General features: G+C 33.8%; 1 protein-coding gene across 1 annotated transcript; it reads left to right on the top strand.

Annotated features, from left to right (window-relative positions):
* Positions 1 to 13,731: 13,731 nt before the first annotated feature.
* On the top strand, positions 13,732 to 14,963 carry LOC118683168 (uncharacterized). The gene is made up of 4 exons (XM_070106243.1): positions 13,732 to 13,798; positions 13,860 to 14,052; positions 14,115 to 14,465; positions 14,535 to 14,963. Exons 1-4 carry the CDS (start codon positions 13,734 to 13,736, stop codon positions 14,940 to 14,942), a joined length of 1,017 nt encoding a protein of 338 aa, XP_069962344.1. The 5' UTR covers positions 13,732 to 13,733; the 3' UTR covers positions 14,943 to 14,963.
* The last annotated feature ends 1,152 nt before the right edge of the window (positions 14,964 to 16,115 follow it).

The following is a 16,115-nucleotide window of genomic DNA, read 5'->3' as shown; positions in this document are numbered from 1 at the left end:
ATTTCCGTCTTTCCACCTGACTTTACACCGTTCCGGTTGATCAACGTGATATTTTAACGAAATTAAGTGGAAAAGATTTCTTAAAAATTATGTGGTTTGACGCTGAAGTAGAATAAAATTAGTATATACTAAGTCTAAACCTCACACCTTCATATAATGAATTCCGATTCTCTGGTTGACGTTTGCCACCTAAGCTTATAATATAAAATTTAGCCACTTTGGTGGAGTTAATATCACATTCATACTTATGTATATCTCACTTCAAGCAATACAACTGAGACTAAGTTTATGGCCTTTAATATAAGTCAAGAAGATACCAAATTTGATTGTAATTTAATCACGATATCATTTAATAATGGATGTTTAATTCAACATTTTTTAATATACGGTTTGGAGGAATTTTCTGGTCTTTGATTTTCCCAGCTCATATGTACTACTTATGATATAATTTTTTTCGTCAATTGGATAATTTAATGAAATTAAATGGACAGTTTTTCTTAAAAATAATGTATATCGCTGCATATGAATGAAATTGGTCTAGAATTTGTTTTAACCCTATAACCCTAATATGCTGATTCCCGCTCCTCTGGTACAACAGCAACCTCATATACCCCACATTTAAATCTAATCCCTTTGGTTCAGTTTATATCACATATACCATGTTTGAGTTCAATAGCTTCTTTTTATAAAAGTTAACATTTCGGAGAAAAAAATAGTATTGACACAAAATAAATCTATGATCAATAACATAAGTTAATAAGATACCAAATAATAATCGAGTAAATAAAACTTTATAAAATATACCAGACAACAATGCTAAAAAAGTTTCTTAGAGTGCTGGACTTTGTAAAGAGCAAAAAAATCTTTCTAGAAAAAATTGCATGAAATAAATATTAGTAATGTAGTATCAAAAGGGCTAAAGACCCTTTTTATGTGGTTATAGATAAACTGCGACCCCATCGGTTTACATGCTACTGTCTATTATTTCAGTTTTGCGACACATTTTAATATGAAGGTCATGTGGTGAACTGTAAACTCAAGAAAATTACATTTTTACCTAGCGCCGTTGGCAACTTATGAAAGGTTTAGATATTAAGACAGAAAGAAGAAAATCTACATACATACCTGCTCTACATATGTGTATACCATACTTAATTATATGTAAGTTATTGTTAATTTAGCCTTCATGGGTAGACCCTTCAAAATAGGTACCATAGATCCCCCTGTTTTAGAAAGCGTTTAACAAAAGTAATTTACGGAGGGGTTTTCCGAGAACTTAATTTCAATACAATGAAATAAACTACTAATTTCTAAAATATAAATATAACTAAATATTATGTATTATTATGTTAGTGAATAGCTAAGTAATATATAGGTATACAAAAGTACGTAAGCTGTACCAACATGTTGCAAGAGTATAATAAATATCAGTACACTGTGTTTGTAGTTTCAGTTTCACTAGATGTCTTTACCAGCAAAGTGCTTTATTCAAACTAATTTTAGTGTATTAGTTATATAGTGTTTAAAGTATTATTATATACAGTGACGAGCAAAACCGTATTAAATAAGTGGCGAGCAAACACATATACATATGTGCACCAGTATACCATAGTACCTATACACGGAACAGGAAAGGAGTCATAGCAAGGACTTACAAGGAATTACAGTGAAAGAGAGCAGCACCTAGGATCCAACTTTTAACACCCGGACGGACTGAATTATATAAGTATTATCTACAAGTATTTTATATATTAATCCATTTATTATTAATTAATTATGCCTAGATTAAGTAGAAAATCTATATTACTAAGTCGTCTTCAGAATAGAAGACGAATGAGAATTCTTCGTGCAACCTCTTTATATAGAGATAGTGAGCAGTCACAAAATACTGTAAGTCACGCTAATCGTAGATTAGATTCCGATGTACGTCTGTCCGAACAAATTATCAATACAAATCAACATAGAACCAGGCGAGAAAATCTCGAGGTGCGGTCTTTTGAACAAAATTTAAATACTGTTCAACATAGAACATGGCGGCAAGATCCGCAAATTCGCTCTGAAGAGCAAATAAGAGATACTCGAGGTCATAGGTCTCGGCGTGAAGACCCCGAGGTTCGATCTGTTGAGCAAGTTGTAAATACTGTTCAACATAGAACAAGGCGGCAAGATCCGCAAATTCGCTCTGAAGAGCAAATAAGAGATACTCGAGGTCATAGGTCGAGGTTCGATCTGTTGAGCAAGTTGCAAATACTGTTCAACATAGAACAAGGCGGCAAGATCCACATATTCGCTCTGAAGAGCAAATAAGAAATACTCGAGGTCATTGATCTCATCGAGAAAATCCTGAGGTACGTTATGATGAACAAAGTAGGAACACTAGGGATCATAGAGAACTTCGCGCAAGAAATCCTGAGTATAGGAATTTAGAGCGCATTCGTGATCAAATGCAAAAGGAACATGCAAGAAGAAATCCTGAAATAAGGAGAGAGGAGCGTGATAGAGAAACACAACGTCGACAGCTTAGTAGGAGGGGTATGAGGAAAGAAATTTTGAATCAGAGACGTCTTAGACAAGGTCAAGTTCGCCTTCGTAGAGATAACCCACTCAATAGACAAATTGAAAATCAAAGGCAGTCCCAACGAATCCGATTAACGAGAGAAAATAATGTTGCAATTTAACAGATTTTAAAAACATTTATTTCCAAAATAAATATAAATAAGGGCCCTACTGAAATATGTATTTGCTGCGGCAGCTTATGGTTTTCACACCAAGTTCGCAAATTAAATTTCGAAACTATTGCGTAAGGTCACCCGAATGCTGCATCCTCCTTCTTTTTAATGCAAAAATTTCCTTCAGAAGATGGAAATTACAATTTTTGTGCTACTTGCAAAAATGCGACCAATTGACGCCAATTGAAGAACGTCTCATAATGCCTAGATTGCCTTTTATGACAATCCGTCAACATCTCTACCAAGGTCCTTTGATGAGGCTCATGTTATACAAATTCACTTAAGAAGTTTGGAATACAATCATCATTACATGATCGATAGCATACGCCCCGCAAAGATTATGGAAGCTTTGCAGTTCTTAGTGAATACCCCTCTGTATCGTGAGCACAATATACATATTAATGAAAACTGGATTTCAGAATTTAATAACCAAGAAGAAGTTCCGTTTGTTGCATCTGCAGAGGATTCCCGATTGGTTCAATCTTTTCATGCGGCACAAACTTCTCATGATAATCCCTCAGGTAATAATATTCCCACGGGTCTTTTACCTTGAGAGCTAAATCCAGGCGGTCAAGAAACTGTTTTGGACAATATTCATGTAGAAAACTTAGACTATAACCGTTTAGTTATAGCGCCAGGTGAAGGACAAAGACCAATTGACATAATTCAAGATAATAAATCCGAAGAGTTGTCATTTGGAACAATATACGTTGGGCAGAAGCGTACATGCTCTGAAACATATAGTAAAATAATACATTCTGAAACTCGCCGTTTTGACAGAAGAGCGTGTACCATTCCAAAGTTGTTCTATGATTACAAAAAATTAGAACTGCTACAAATTAAGAATAGTACATCCATTTGCCTTAGAAAGTTTTCAGATCGCAACCGAGTTACGGCCCAAAATCTATTAAACGAAAACTTTGTTCAAAACTTGATTCAACACGATGATGGTTACAAGGTTTTGAAAGGCTTTAGATCCTCACCTGCACACTGGGAAGCTGAGAAGAAAAAGGCAATCGCTATGATTCGCCAATTTGGGCTTCCAACCTTCTTTATCCCTTTATCGACTGCAGAATCTCAGTGGGTTGAGCTTTTGGTCATCCTCTCTAAAACTGTTGATTCTAAAGATATTTCGGAAGAGGAAGCCAACAGTTTAACAACCCAAGATAGATGTCGCTTAATTCGGTCAGACGCGGTTACTTGTGCTAGATATTTTGACTACCGCTATCGACAAATTCTTAAGCTTTTTAAAGATAACGCCGGCATTTTTGGAGAGCATTTTGTTACAAATTTCTACTGGAGAGTGGAGTTTCAACAGAGAGGTTCCCCGCATGTACATGGCATGTATTGGATTAATAATGCTCCCAGGATCAACCTTCAAGATCCTCAGACATTCCCTGATGTCATTAGTTTTATTGACAATTATATTTCTACCGATGGTTCGATCAGCCACTTAGAAAATTATTTGGGTTATCAAAATCATAACCACAGTCGGTCTTGTACTAGGGTAATAAGAGGACAACAGTTTTGTCGTCTTGGTATACCATATCCACCAATGCCTTTAACGCAAATACTGTTACCTCTTACAGAAGCAAGTCAAAATTCAGAAAGACACAAGGAAAACTTTTTCAAAATTCAAAACGTTTTAAATTCAAATATGACTACAGAAGGGTATCAGGCGTTTTGATCCCCGGACAAAATGTCCCACACACAGTGCGGAAAGAAGTTTGACGCGATTGAATTATGAGCACCCCGGTGTTGGACCGACCAGGGTTACACATTAATTATTCATATTATTTCAATCGTTCTTATAGTAATACTAATTATTAAAAAATTAAACTTTTGTTGATAATTTTGTGAAAAAACATTTATTAAAGATTATTGAATTGCGCCAAATGGCAACACATAATTATATAGTTAATGAAACACTAAAGAATAGTCAAAAAAAAAAAGCAAATGTTGCTGAACGATCAATTAAAACAAGATTAATAATCAAATTTACTGTGACTAATTAAAAGAAATTATTTGTGCTACATTCTTTACATATCCCAACATATCAAATGAATCGTAATTAAGAACAACGCGTTTTAAACGCTCATCGTAATCACGATACTCTTTACGACGGTTATTAACATTAATACCGGTATTAATTTGCGTCATACAAAGCTCCGTATGCACTTGCTCATCTCTCAAGGCATTAAAAAAACACCAACAGTAGCATGGTGTACAGAAACACCACGATTCAATCGATTATGCCATCCCTCAGTAGAGTTGTTGGTCCGAAGCCAATCATTAACAACAGCATTGTAACTATTCCATACTGATATATCAAATCGAGGCTTTTCTCGTTTTTTTTTGTTGTGGCGTGGTTTGCCGATCCAATTACTTTGAAAGTACAGCAAAAACTCATCAAGTTCTCCCTCATGTGCCTCATAAAAATCCGTTGCAACAATTAATTCATAACACTTAATTACATCTGCTGCTGGTACAAAAGCTAACGCAGTCAGAAGCCTCAAGTTAACAGCAACAATAATATCCGTGTTGTAGAGTTTCTGTAATCCACACGATTGTATGTGACGCCATACACACTGAGAAAAGTGATAAAAACACCCTGATAATAATACGCTTGAATATTTAATTTTAAAAGCAATCATAAAGGCATCCTCAAAATCAATCATCATTCGAACAGGTTTATAATTCGGTAAAGCAGCACGAACTATTTCCAGTACGCTTTCATATAAACGTTGAGTTTTATTGGGAGCCAAAATATAAATTAAAGGCAATGTTTTACCATTTTTCAATCCGTCCGTCTGCCAACCACTGTTCACATGTCGACAAGTAATTCAGATTTGTTTGAGTGGTAAATATTAAGAAACGCTTTTTATCACCACCGCTATCGTGCATTAAAAAGAGTTCGCCACCATGAGTGTGTTTCAATTCCTCAGGCACCACTAGATCAGCACGTGATGCAACATTAACAGTATATGGAATATTAGCGACCCGACTCCGATTAATTGAACGTGACATCGACTCAGGCTTTGGTAATAAAGCGACAAAAGAAGACGATATCCCTCGCAAGGAACGTGATATAATTTTAGCCGGTTTCTCATCGGTCTTCCTAGCACGTTTGAGAATTTTATTTTTTACTATTTTTGCTTGAACGCCAGCAGCAGCTCCAGGATGCTCATGGATTGGAATATCACCAAAAATATCACCTAAATAACAAAAAGAATTAGAACAAGTAAGGAAGAGCTAAGTTCGGATGTAACCGAACATTTTATACTCTCGCAAAGTCAAATGGTATACTCGTTTGAGATTTCTTTGTGGATTGACTGATATTTTCGGTAGAAGGTCAACTATAGGTACTGGGGTCCACAAATTCAGTACCTAGGGGCTTGAACAGTTTTAGTTCGATTTAGAAAATTTTTGGTCACAAGGTGGAATACTTTAAACGTATTATTCACGCAAAGTTTTACGCCATATGGAAAATAGGCGTGGTTGTAATCCGATTTCGCCCATTTTCGCACTATGACATAGAAACATGAAAAGAACGTTACGCACCGAATTTGGTTGAAATCGGTTAAGCAGATCTCAAGATATGGGTTTTCACCTAAAAGTGGGCTGTGCCACGCCCACTGTCTAATTTTGAACGCGGTTCCTATAAGGTCATCTTATACCATCTCAGAGATAAAATTTAATGTCTCTGGCGTGTTTAGTGCTTGATTTATCGCGCTTTTAGAAGTTTTTAACAGTACCGTTATATGGGGAGTGGGCGGAGTTGCCACCCGATTTCAACTATTTTCACACCGTCAATAGAAGTGCTAAAAACATTTGCTTCTAGTGAATTTTGTTATTATAGCATTAGCGGTTTAGGAGATATGCACATTACACCTATTAGAGGCGGGACCACGCCCACTTTTAAAAAAAAATTTTTAACTACAGATGCCCCTCCCTAATGTGATCCTGTGTACCAAATAACAGTCTTGTATCTTATTGCGGAGCTTAGTTATGGCAAGTTATTTGTTTTTGATTAATGGCGTTTTGTGGGCGTGGCAGTGGTCCGATTACGCCCATCTGCAATACCAACCGTCTCACGGTACCCTAAAACATGTCTACCAAGTTTCATAAAGATATCTCAATTTTTACTCAAGTTAGAGCTTGCACGGACGGACGGACGGACAGACAGTCACCCGGATTTCAACTCGTCTCTTCATCCTGATCATTTATATATATATAACCCTATATCTAACTCGATTAGTTTTAGGTGATACAAACAACCGTTAGGTGAACAAAACTATTATACTCTGTAGCAACAGGTTGCGAGAGTATAATAAAAAACTACAAATCAATGTCAAATATGTATATAGTTATATTAAATAGAATATTTTTAATACATTAAATAAAATATAAGGAATAACCTATGATATTTACCTGTGCGCAGATCAGTATTAGTGTGGATTATCAAGTTACATTTAGCGTTACTAGCACAACCCCAAGAAATATAATTTTTATTAACCTTTTTTTTTGTATACAAAAAACCTTAATGGACATTTTATTGCCCTTTTGAGGCGTAACAAATGTCAACGGCATTGCTTTAATAATAATTAATATCAACTAACAGCAAAAAGAAAATCACGTGTTAATAAATACAGACCAATGCAAATGACAACAAATTATTAAACACAAAGAACAATGAAACTAATAAAAATTGACAATTGACATGTGGGTCAATTTAACATGATGAATCAATCAAATAATTTTAATAATCAGTATTTTATGTCGGGGATATTTTGTCCGGGGATCAAGAATCATGAAACCCTACAGAAGACATTTCTAATTTAAACGATATTGAACACTTCCTGTCTGATAGTAGAATAAATATGTCTTTTGATGATTATTTGTTAGCCCTTAGGTCAAGTTTAACAAAACCCAAAATTTTTTTAAAAAGAAAATTACAAGATTGTTTTATAAACGCTTATAATCCTCTGATTTTGGAACTCCATAGAGCAAATATGGATATCCAATATATACTGGATGCATATGCTTGCTGTTCATATATAATGAATTATATTAACAAGTCTAACAGGGGAATTTCTAGGCCCTTAAATGAAGCTATATCAGAGGTAAATGCTGGAAATTATACTATTAAGCAAAAACTTAAACATATCGGTCAAAAATTTATATCAGGCACAGAATATATATATTGCTGCATCGGGTTCCATCTTTCGGAAGAAAGTAATGCAGAAATATTTATAAATACCTCTCGACCTGAGGAACGTGTTCGAATAGTAAAACCTAGAGCGGAACTTCAGAACCTTCCTTCAGGTTCGACTGAAATATTCGTAGCCGGTATTTTAGACCGTTATGTTCAAAGATCCGATCAGTTAGAAACTCTTCGTTTAGCTCGTTTTGCATCTAGGTATAAATATTTTAAATCTAGTAGAAGAGCACAAGATAGTGATCATGAAGAAGAAGAAAGGGAAGACGATAATTTACCAGAAAGCGGGGTTGTCATGCCTCTTAAAGACGGTAGTGGTTTTGTGAAAAAACGTACCAAACCTTGTATTATTCGGTATAGAAGGTTTGACCCAGATTTGGCCAAAGTTGAGTATTTCCGCGAAATATTAATGCTTTACTATCCTTGGCGGAATGAACAGCAAGATCTCATTGAAAACAATAATGAGCAGACTTGCATAACACATCGTATTACATTTGTGGAAAATTAAAGAAAATATGATGTTTTTGAGCAAAGAGAACTTGAAAATGTTCTAGAAAGTCTTTATAATGAAATATACTTGGACAAAGGTGCTCAAAATGAACTACCTATCGTGGAAAATAAGTTCAGAGTGTTGGCACTTCCAGAAATAAACCCAAATATAAATTTGCTGGACTTGCATGGCGAAGATTCAACAGATAATGGCACTAAATTTGATTGCAATATTAGACTTATTAAACTACCCCTTTTAATTCCAGTTGAGGATTATTATTTTCTTTAGTTCAAAGTCTAAATACTAAGCAAAGAACCTATTTGACACATTTGATGCACCACCTAAAAACAAATCTCCCATTTTATGAGTTCATTGGCGGCGGTGCAGGTGTAGGAAAGAGTCGTTTGATATCTGCAATATATCAAGCTCTTAACCATCGTTACAATTCTACACCTAGATCCAATTCAAGTTCCTTAAAAGTTCTTCTTTGCGCACCTACGGGTAAAGCAGCATTCGGAATAGGTGGAATGACCCTTTATTCAATATTCTCTTTACCTGTTAATCAGTTGAATAGAGAGTTGAGGCCACTTAGCAATGACACAGTTAATTCATTGTATTCCAGACTTATCGATTTAAAATTAATTTTAATTGATGAAATATTGATGGTAGGTGCTCGTATGTTTAGCTCTGTTGATGCGAGATTACAACAAATTTTCAAAACAGACAGCCCCTTCGGTGGTATACCGATCATAGTGTTTGGTGATTTGAAGCAACTCTCACCTGTTGGAGATAGGTGGATATTCTCTCCTAATTCCAATGATGCATACAGCACTTTAGTTGGTTCCCCTTAGTGGGAGTTATTTAAATACTTTGAATTAACAGAGATAATGAGAAACCGGGAGGATCAGGCCTTTGCAATTGCATTAAATCATATGGCATCTGGTACTATGACAAATGAGGACATATCACTCATTGAAACTCGAGTAGTTAATTTCGAAGAAGTTCCAGATGATGCCATACATTTATTTTGGTCCAATGAAGAGACAAATAATTTCTATGCTCTTAAGCTCAGTCGAATTCCAACAGAAGCTTTCCTTTCAACTGCAAAAGACTCAGTTAAAGGAATTGGTATAAGTGAAAATGATAATATTTTGGAATGAGTTAAACTTTTCAAAACTTCTGAAACGCAGGGACTGCCCTATGAATTGACACTAAAAACCTCCGCCAAATATATGATTACAGTGAATATAAACACGTGTGATGGCTTGGTTAATGGGGCAGCTGGACAACTTATGCAAATTGATTTCCATTGTTCTTTTCCAACAATTCTGTGGATTAAATTTTTGGAACCTTCTGTTGGTTTGATAGCACGATCAAAAAAGCCTCATCCTTTAGAAAGTTCTTGGACACCAATTGAAAAAGTTCTAAAATCTTTTCAATATAAAAGAAATGAACAAATTTCAATTGAAAGAAATCAGTTTCCAGTTGTTCCGGCTGAAGGAATAACTATTCATAAAAGTCAGGGTGCCACATATAATAAATTTGTAGTTCATACTCGACCCAGAATGCCTAGAGCTTCAATATATGTCGCTTGTAGTCGAGCTACTTCTGCAGAAGGTCTATTCATCATAGGAAATTTTATTCCTCCTAACAAATTTTCTGAATCGGATCCCGTATTTAGGGAACTGAGGGAATTGAACAAATAAAGCTTTGACAACAATTTTCAATTTTATGATTTCCCGAACATCAAATTTTATTCCATAATGTTCAGAGTCTTCACGCTCACATTAATGATATAAAAAGCGACTGTTTGATGCTATCTTCAGATATTTTATGTTTTGTAGAAACTTGGAGTTATCCTTGCGAAAGTTTTGATATACCAGGATTTACTCCAATTAACGAGCTGAGGATAGATAGCACGGAAACAACCAACAGAAATAAACGGGGCATTATAATATATGCAAAGCATAGTATTGCTTGCTCTATAGAATCAAAGGCTGTAAAGAAAATTCATTCAGGCCGCAAAGTTTTAGAAGCGGTTTTGTTTAAATATATATATTCAATATTCTGGTTCTATATAGAAATACAGCTTTCTCTGTCAGACAATTAATTGTAGAACTTCTGGAAGTCCTTACTTCTGAGTTAGGCAATCAAAATGTGCTAATTGTTGGAGATTTTAACATTTGTTTAATGTCTACAGGGACTGCAATAAGAAATCTGCTCCAAGAAAAAAACTTTAGTTCTCTGCTTGGTGCAGAATATTCAACTACACCTGCCGGTACACAAATTGATTGGGCATTTTCAAACATGGATCCTTCCCGTGTAAATGCAATTACTTTTGAGACAGTACACAGCTATCATGACAGTATTTGTGTCTCTATTTCGAAATAAAGTTTTCAGACTTAGTACAATAGTTCTTCATTTTTTTTTCCAAATATAATCGAATTGGAATGGTATAGGAATTTTGACAGTAATTTTTAAGACAATTTTAAGAAAAATATGTAAATAATCTAATTAAAAAAATTTAAATTATATATATAATTTGTTATTATATATGACATTATTGTATAAATATATGATAGAAATAAAATAGTATAAGGAAAAAAGAAATATAATTTGGATATATGTATAAGAATCTCTACAAATTTATTTAATATTGTAAATACTATATACAAATTAATATAATAATATTATATCATTTTTAAAGTTGTTAATATTTATTATTTTTAAGCTAAACATGTATAATAATATCGATATAATAAATAAAAAATGTTATTCATTGTCCAAAAACGATTTCTTTTCATACTTCTCAATACAGTTGTAATGCATTCTATATAAAATCAATTATAAGCGTATACAAAAAGCACAAGAACGATTTCTTATAATTTGAGTAAATTTAGTTTACAAATTGCTCTAATTATTTTCGGTGAAAAGTAAATAACTAAGCAACAGTTCCTACTTCTAATTATTAAAATACATAAAGAAGTCTCAAACGAATATACCATTTAACTTTGCGAGAGTATAAAATGTTCGGTTACATCCGAACTTAGCCCTTCCTTACTTGTTCACTTTACAGTATATAAATCCAGCACTAGTAAAGTTATCGGAATTAAACTTTGCAGAAATAGTGCCTATAACTTTTCAAGCCTTAAAATACCAAATATGTGGACCTCTGTGCCTATGGTCATATGTCATTTTATCAAATATAGGTATTATTGGAATTCAGATATAATATTCCCCCGATAATAATGTGCCCTTGTGTCAAAAATATGTAAAATCGAGACAATAATTCCCTTAGCTCCACTTAACTAGTTTAAAGATTTTCGAACTTTCGGTTGACTTTATACCATAGAAGATCTGGTGGTTACTGTGGCTATGGTATACAGAGTACATAAGAGAGGGGTGAATATCGGGGTCAATGTTTCTTCAGGATGATTTACCGAGTTACCATATACATATGTATTCGAGCACATGTAACATCAACAAAAAAAACAAAAATGTACATATAGTAAAATGAAATTAATTTTTTTTCAAAATAAATAAAATATAATTTCAATAAATTTTTGGATCAGAGTGAGAGTCCCTATATATCCCTCCGAGCTCTGGTTTACTCTCTAGGGCCCTGGGTATAGATGAAATATTATTATAATAACCTATGTACTTATGTATTTCATATGTTATTCTGGTATGCTACACGCGTGGTCCTTAATACATGGAAATATTATATACAAATAAAAACGATAACGTAATTTCCGTTATAAGCATCCTAAGGATTGAACTCTAAGTCTTAGCGGTTTCACATAGTGCGTCCAAGAAAAAACGACCGGCTTATTCATTAGAAACAACCAATGCCGGTATAAGAACCCAATGGTTTGTACTTGAAATTTAATTTTGAAAATGATTCATACAAATATTTGTCAATGAAAAAATTAATACATTTTGCATTTTTCCGAAAATTGTATAAACTTTTTTTTTTTTTTAATTTTGAAAACATGCTTATGATTAGAAATATATTTATTTTTTTAATGAACTCTTTTACTTTTAATATAATTGAGATATAAACTATCCATCCTGTTAAGTTGAATCAAATTGGGCTCAGTGTGCTAAATTTTAAATACTAAAATCGTAAATATATGTACATATGTATATATACACAGTAGATATCGTATAGAGATATCGAGTCAATTCTAGTTGACTTCGGGTGAATCCTTCCTTAAGTTCCCATATATATATATATATATATATATATATATACATATAGTAATATATCGTTAAAATAATTGTGGGTAAAATCGAGTCAATACTGGGCTCATATACCTAACATAATATAAAAATTTCAAACTTTTTTATAGCATTTTGCACTGTAGCCAGATCAAAAAAATCAGTATTTAAATTAAAACCGGCATTTATTCCGATTAAAAATCATTATAAATTGACGTTTTTTAATTTTTATGGTGATTTTATGATATAATATATTAAAACAACCAGTTTTTTAATTTTCGGTAATAAATAAGATGAATTAAAACTGTTAAGTATCTTTGGCCAGCAAGGCATATATGCTGGAAGTATATTTATTTATGAGAGAAAAATACATTTTTCCATTATGCATTATGTTTATTTTCATGGATTTTGTTTTTATACTCTGAACAAGGTATATTAAGTTTGCCACAAGCTTTGTGCCACTCAGAAGAAAACGTCGGACACCCCATAAAGTATATAAAAATTATAATCGTGTTGAGCTGAGTGTGTCCGGTAGTATATATGTGAACGTAAGATATTGAGACGAAATTTCGCACTCGTCTCTTACACTCCCAGAAACTGCATTGTCAGAACCGAAATCAAGATTTTTGTCCAAGGCAATGCACAATCTCAGAACATATTTTTCAGATCGGATCACTATAGCATATAGCTGCCACACAAACTGGCTGATCAAAGTCAAGTTCTTGTAGGGAAACTTTTTTATTTGTAAAGGGTGTTACACATTTTTTTCTTCGAGGGCATTTCTGCAACCATGTTCATAATCAAAAATACACCTATTTACTTATAAATAATTCTACTCTTAATTCGAACAGATTTTTTTTCTCATTATTGTCATACAAAACAATTGTTAAGAAATCAAGGAAAGTTATAAAATACTTATATTAATTCCTCTATTACTTGTTTTTGCCAAATAAGCTCAATATTGATAATTTATCAAGATTTTATTGAGTATGATTTTCTATATTTTTTTGACAACCTTGTTAAAATATAAAGATACAGACACAGTACTTTTCCCCACACGTGTGGTGACTAAACAATGTACACAGATAACGAGTATTTATGCTTACATTACATTATTAACGAAATGGATTCTTCAACAACGTAAGTTTTCACATAAATTAAACATATTATTTTACAGTAATTTGTAATTTAATATTGAAAGAAAATCAAAGCATGACGGGGCTACCCATGAGCAGCTTGAGCTATATGTAGCATTTTGTCAGGCACATCCAGAAATTGGCAATAGAAAAAACTCAACAAAGTCGCCTCAGGAAATACAGGAGTTATGGAAGCAGCTAGCAGAGGAGTTAAATTCATATAGAGGGCCAACACGTAGTGTAGCAAAATGGAAAGAAGTAACTTGCTTAATACTAGTTTATGTTATATTTGGCTTGCTCATTGTTTTATATGTATGTAGACTTTGAGTGTGTGGAAGAGCCAACTGCACATACGGGGAAAGCGTTGGAAAATGAGCCAGAGGCTAACTAGTGGAGGACCAAGTTCCAAACCGCTAGGCGATTTCGAAAACAAGGCGTTAACGACGTTTGATTTGCTTACTGTTAATGGGACAAAGAGCTTTGGGTTGATGTCAAATGAGCCTTTAACAGTTGATTGCTCAACAACACCTACTGAAACTGCATCGTCCTCTGGTAGTCGCCTGCCATCATGCAGCCCGCCACTACTACCGTTTAACCACGAGCAACCGGCAAGCCCAGAACCATCAGTAAAGCCTGCATTATCTCCATGCAAGTCGCAAAGCTTGGAAAATTAGGTCCGTTTTCTAGTTTTACAACATATACTTACATATACATATGTTTTTGTGCATTTTTAATTACTTTTTATTCTTTTGAAGGGTGCTCTCACACGAGGTAATCGCAAAAAACTTCTTAGCACATTGATAGGTGATATAGTAAAAAGGAATGCTGCTGAGGAAGAAAGGCAACGAATTGAAAGTGAAAGACGACCGGAACACCGGGAAATGATGCAGGCGATCCAAGACCTGACTAATACTGTTGTTGAAGAGGAAAGGCAACGCATTCAAAGCGAAAGGCGGCAGGAACATCGGGAGATAATGCAAGCCATCCAAGGCCTGAATAATACTGTTACACAGGCGGAAAGGCAACGCACTGAAAGCGAAAGGCGGCAGGAACACAGGGAGATAATTCAGGCTATCCAAGGCCTAACTAATACTGTTGCTGAATTTCTTAATGTACTGAAACAAAACCTTCATAACGGGTCAGAATAAAATAATTTTAAAAAAATTTAACTTTTTAGTTCACACATTTTAATTACTTCCAGAAATTTATTAACTTGGTTTGTATTAGAACTGAACAAAAATTTTTAATAGCTTACTTTTTATGTTCTCCAAAAATAATTGGTTTAAGATTTATTTTTATTGTGTTATTTTTATTTTTTAATTAAAGAATATTGTGTCAAAATTGCATGTCGATTAGACCAAAATTTACCAAGTTACGAGCATTTTAATACCTGTCTTTCGAACGTCTTATATCAGATTTCAAAACTTTGAAGCGTTTTCCCCAAAACTCCCGACAAAGTCGGTCCCCCTCCTAACTTCAGAACTACTGCACCGATTCGTTTGAAATTTTGAACATTATTTCTGTATATAATTTACGAAGTAACGCCGAAGATTTTCGAATTTGTTAATAATTTTCATTAGTAAATGTATAGTTTAGGTCCCCCAACTAAGGCCTCAAAAATGAAATTTTATTTTTTAAATCGTCTTATTTTAACGCGAATATTAGAAATCCTTGAGTGGAAAGTGAATTTTGTCATTAGTTATATATTTTTTTTAAATTTTTCAAAAAAAAAAAGGTTTTTTTCATTTTTTTAATAATAATGCATTAAAAATAAAAAATTGTGAGACATTTAAATTATTTCTTTTATTTTATACGCTGCTGAAAGGAGTTGGTTACAGCAGAACTATGGACACCCTGGTGTTAGACCGACCACTTATTTTTTTGAAGCGCGAGGAAGGACGCCAGTGCAGAAAGGAATTTGACGCGATTGAATTATAAACACCTCGGTGTTGGACGACCAGGGTTATTTTTTTGAAGCGAGGCCGAAGGCCGCCAATGCCATCAGATCGCGGCGCAAAAGAAAATGTGACTATTACATTTCTCAGTATTTTTTTTCACAAGAAAATGTTTAAGTCGCTTACTTGTAATTACAGCTAAGTTATCTGAGTTCTGCAGAGTTTTGCCGCTACAACAACAACAAAAACTAAGTGACTTGAAAAATATGTGCAAAGTGCGTTAAATATATTTGTATATAAATTAATGATAAAAATCACTTTCCGCTCACGGCGATATTGTACCATTAGTTTTAGTAAGTAATTTTAACTGTGTCATAACCAAAACTTTATCCGTATTTTCGCAATTTTTCTCTTCCTTAATAAGTT

This window comes from Bactrocera oleae, chromosome 3, assembly GCF_042242935.1.
Source record: "Bactrocera oleae isolate idBacOlea1 chromosome 3, idBacOlea1, whole genome shotgun sequence".
Lineage (NCBI taxonomy): Eukaryota > Metazoa > Arthropoda > Insecta > Diptera > Tephritidae > Bactrocera > Bactrocera oleae.
This window is presented reverse-complemented; position numbering and strand designations above follow the sequence as displayed.

Bases quoted from the DNA above. Each gene is read 5' to 3' on its own strand.
- LOC118683168 (XM_070106243.1), top strand. From the start codon at position 13,734: ATGTACACAGATAACGAGTATTTATGCTTACATTACATTATTAACGAA. The intron at 13,799-13,859 runs GTAAGTTTTCAC...TAATATTGAAAG, and splicing joins GAAATGGATTCTTCAACAAC to AAAATCAAAGCATGACGGGG. The intron at 14,466-14,534 runs TAGGTCCGTTTT...TTTTAATTACTT, and splicing joins AGTCGCAAAGCTTGGAAAAT to TTTATTCTTTTGAAGGGTGC.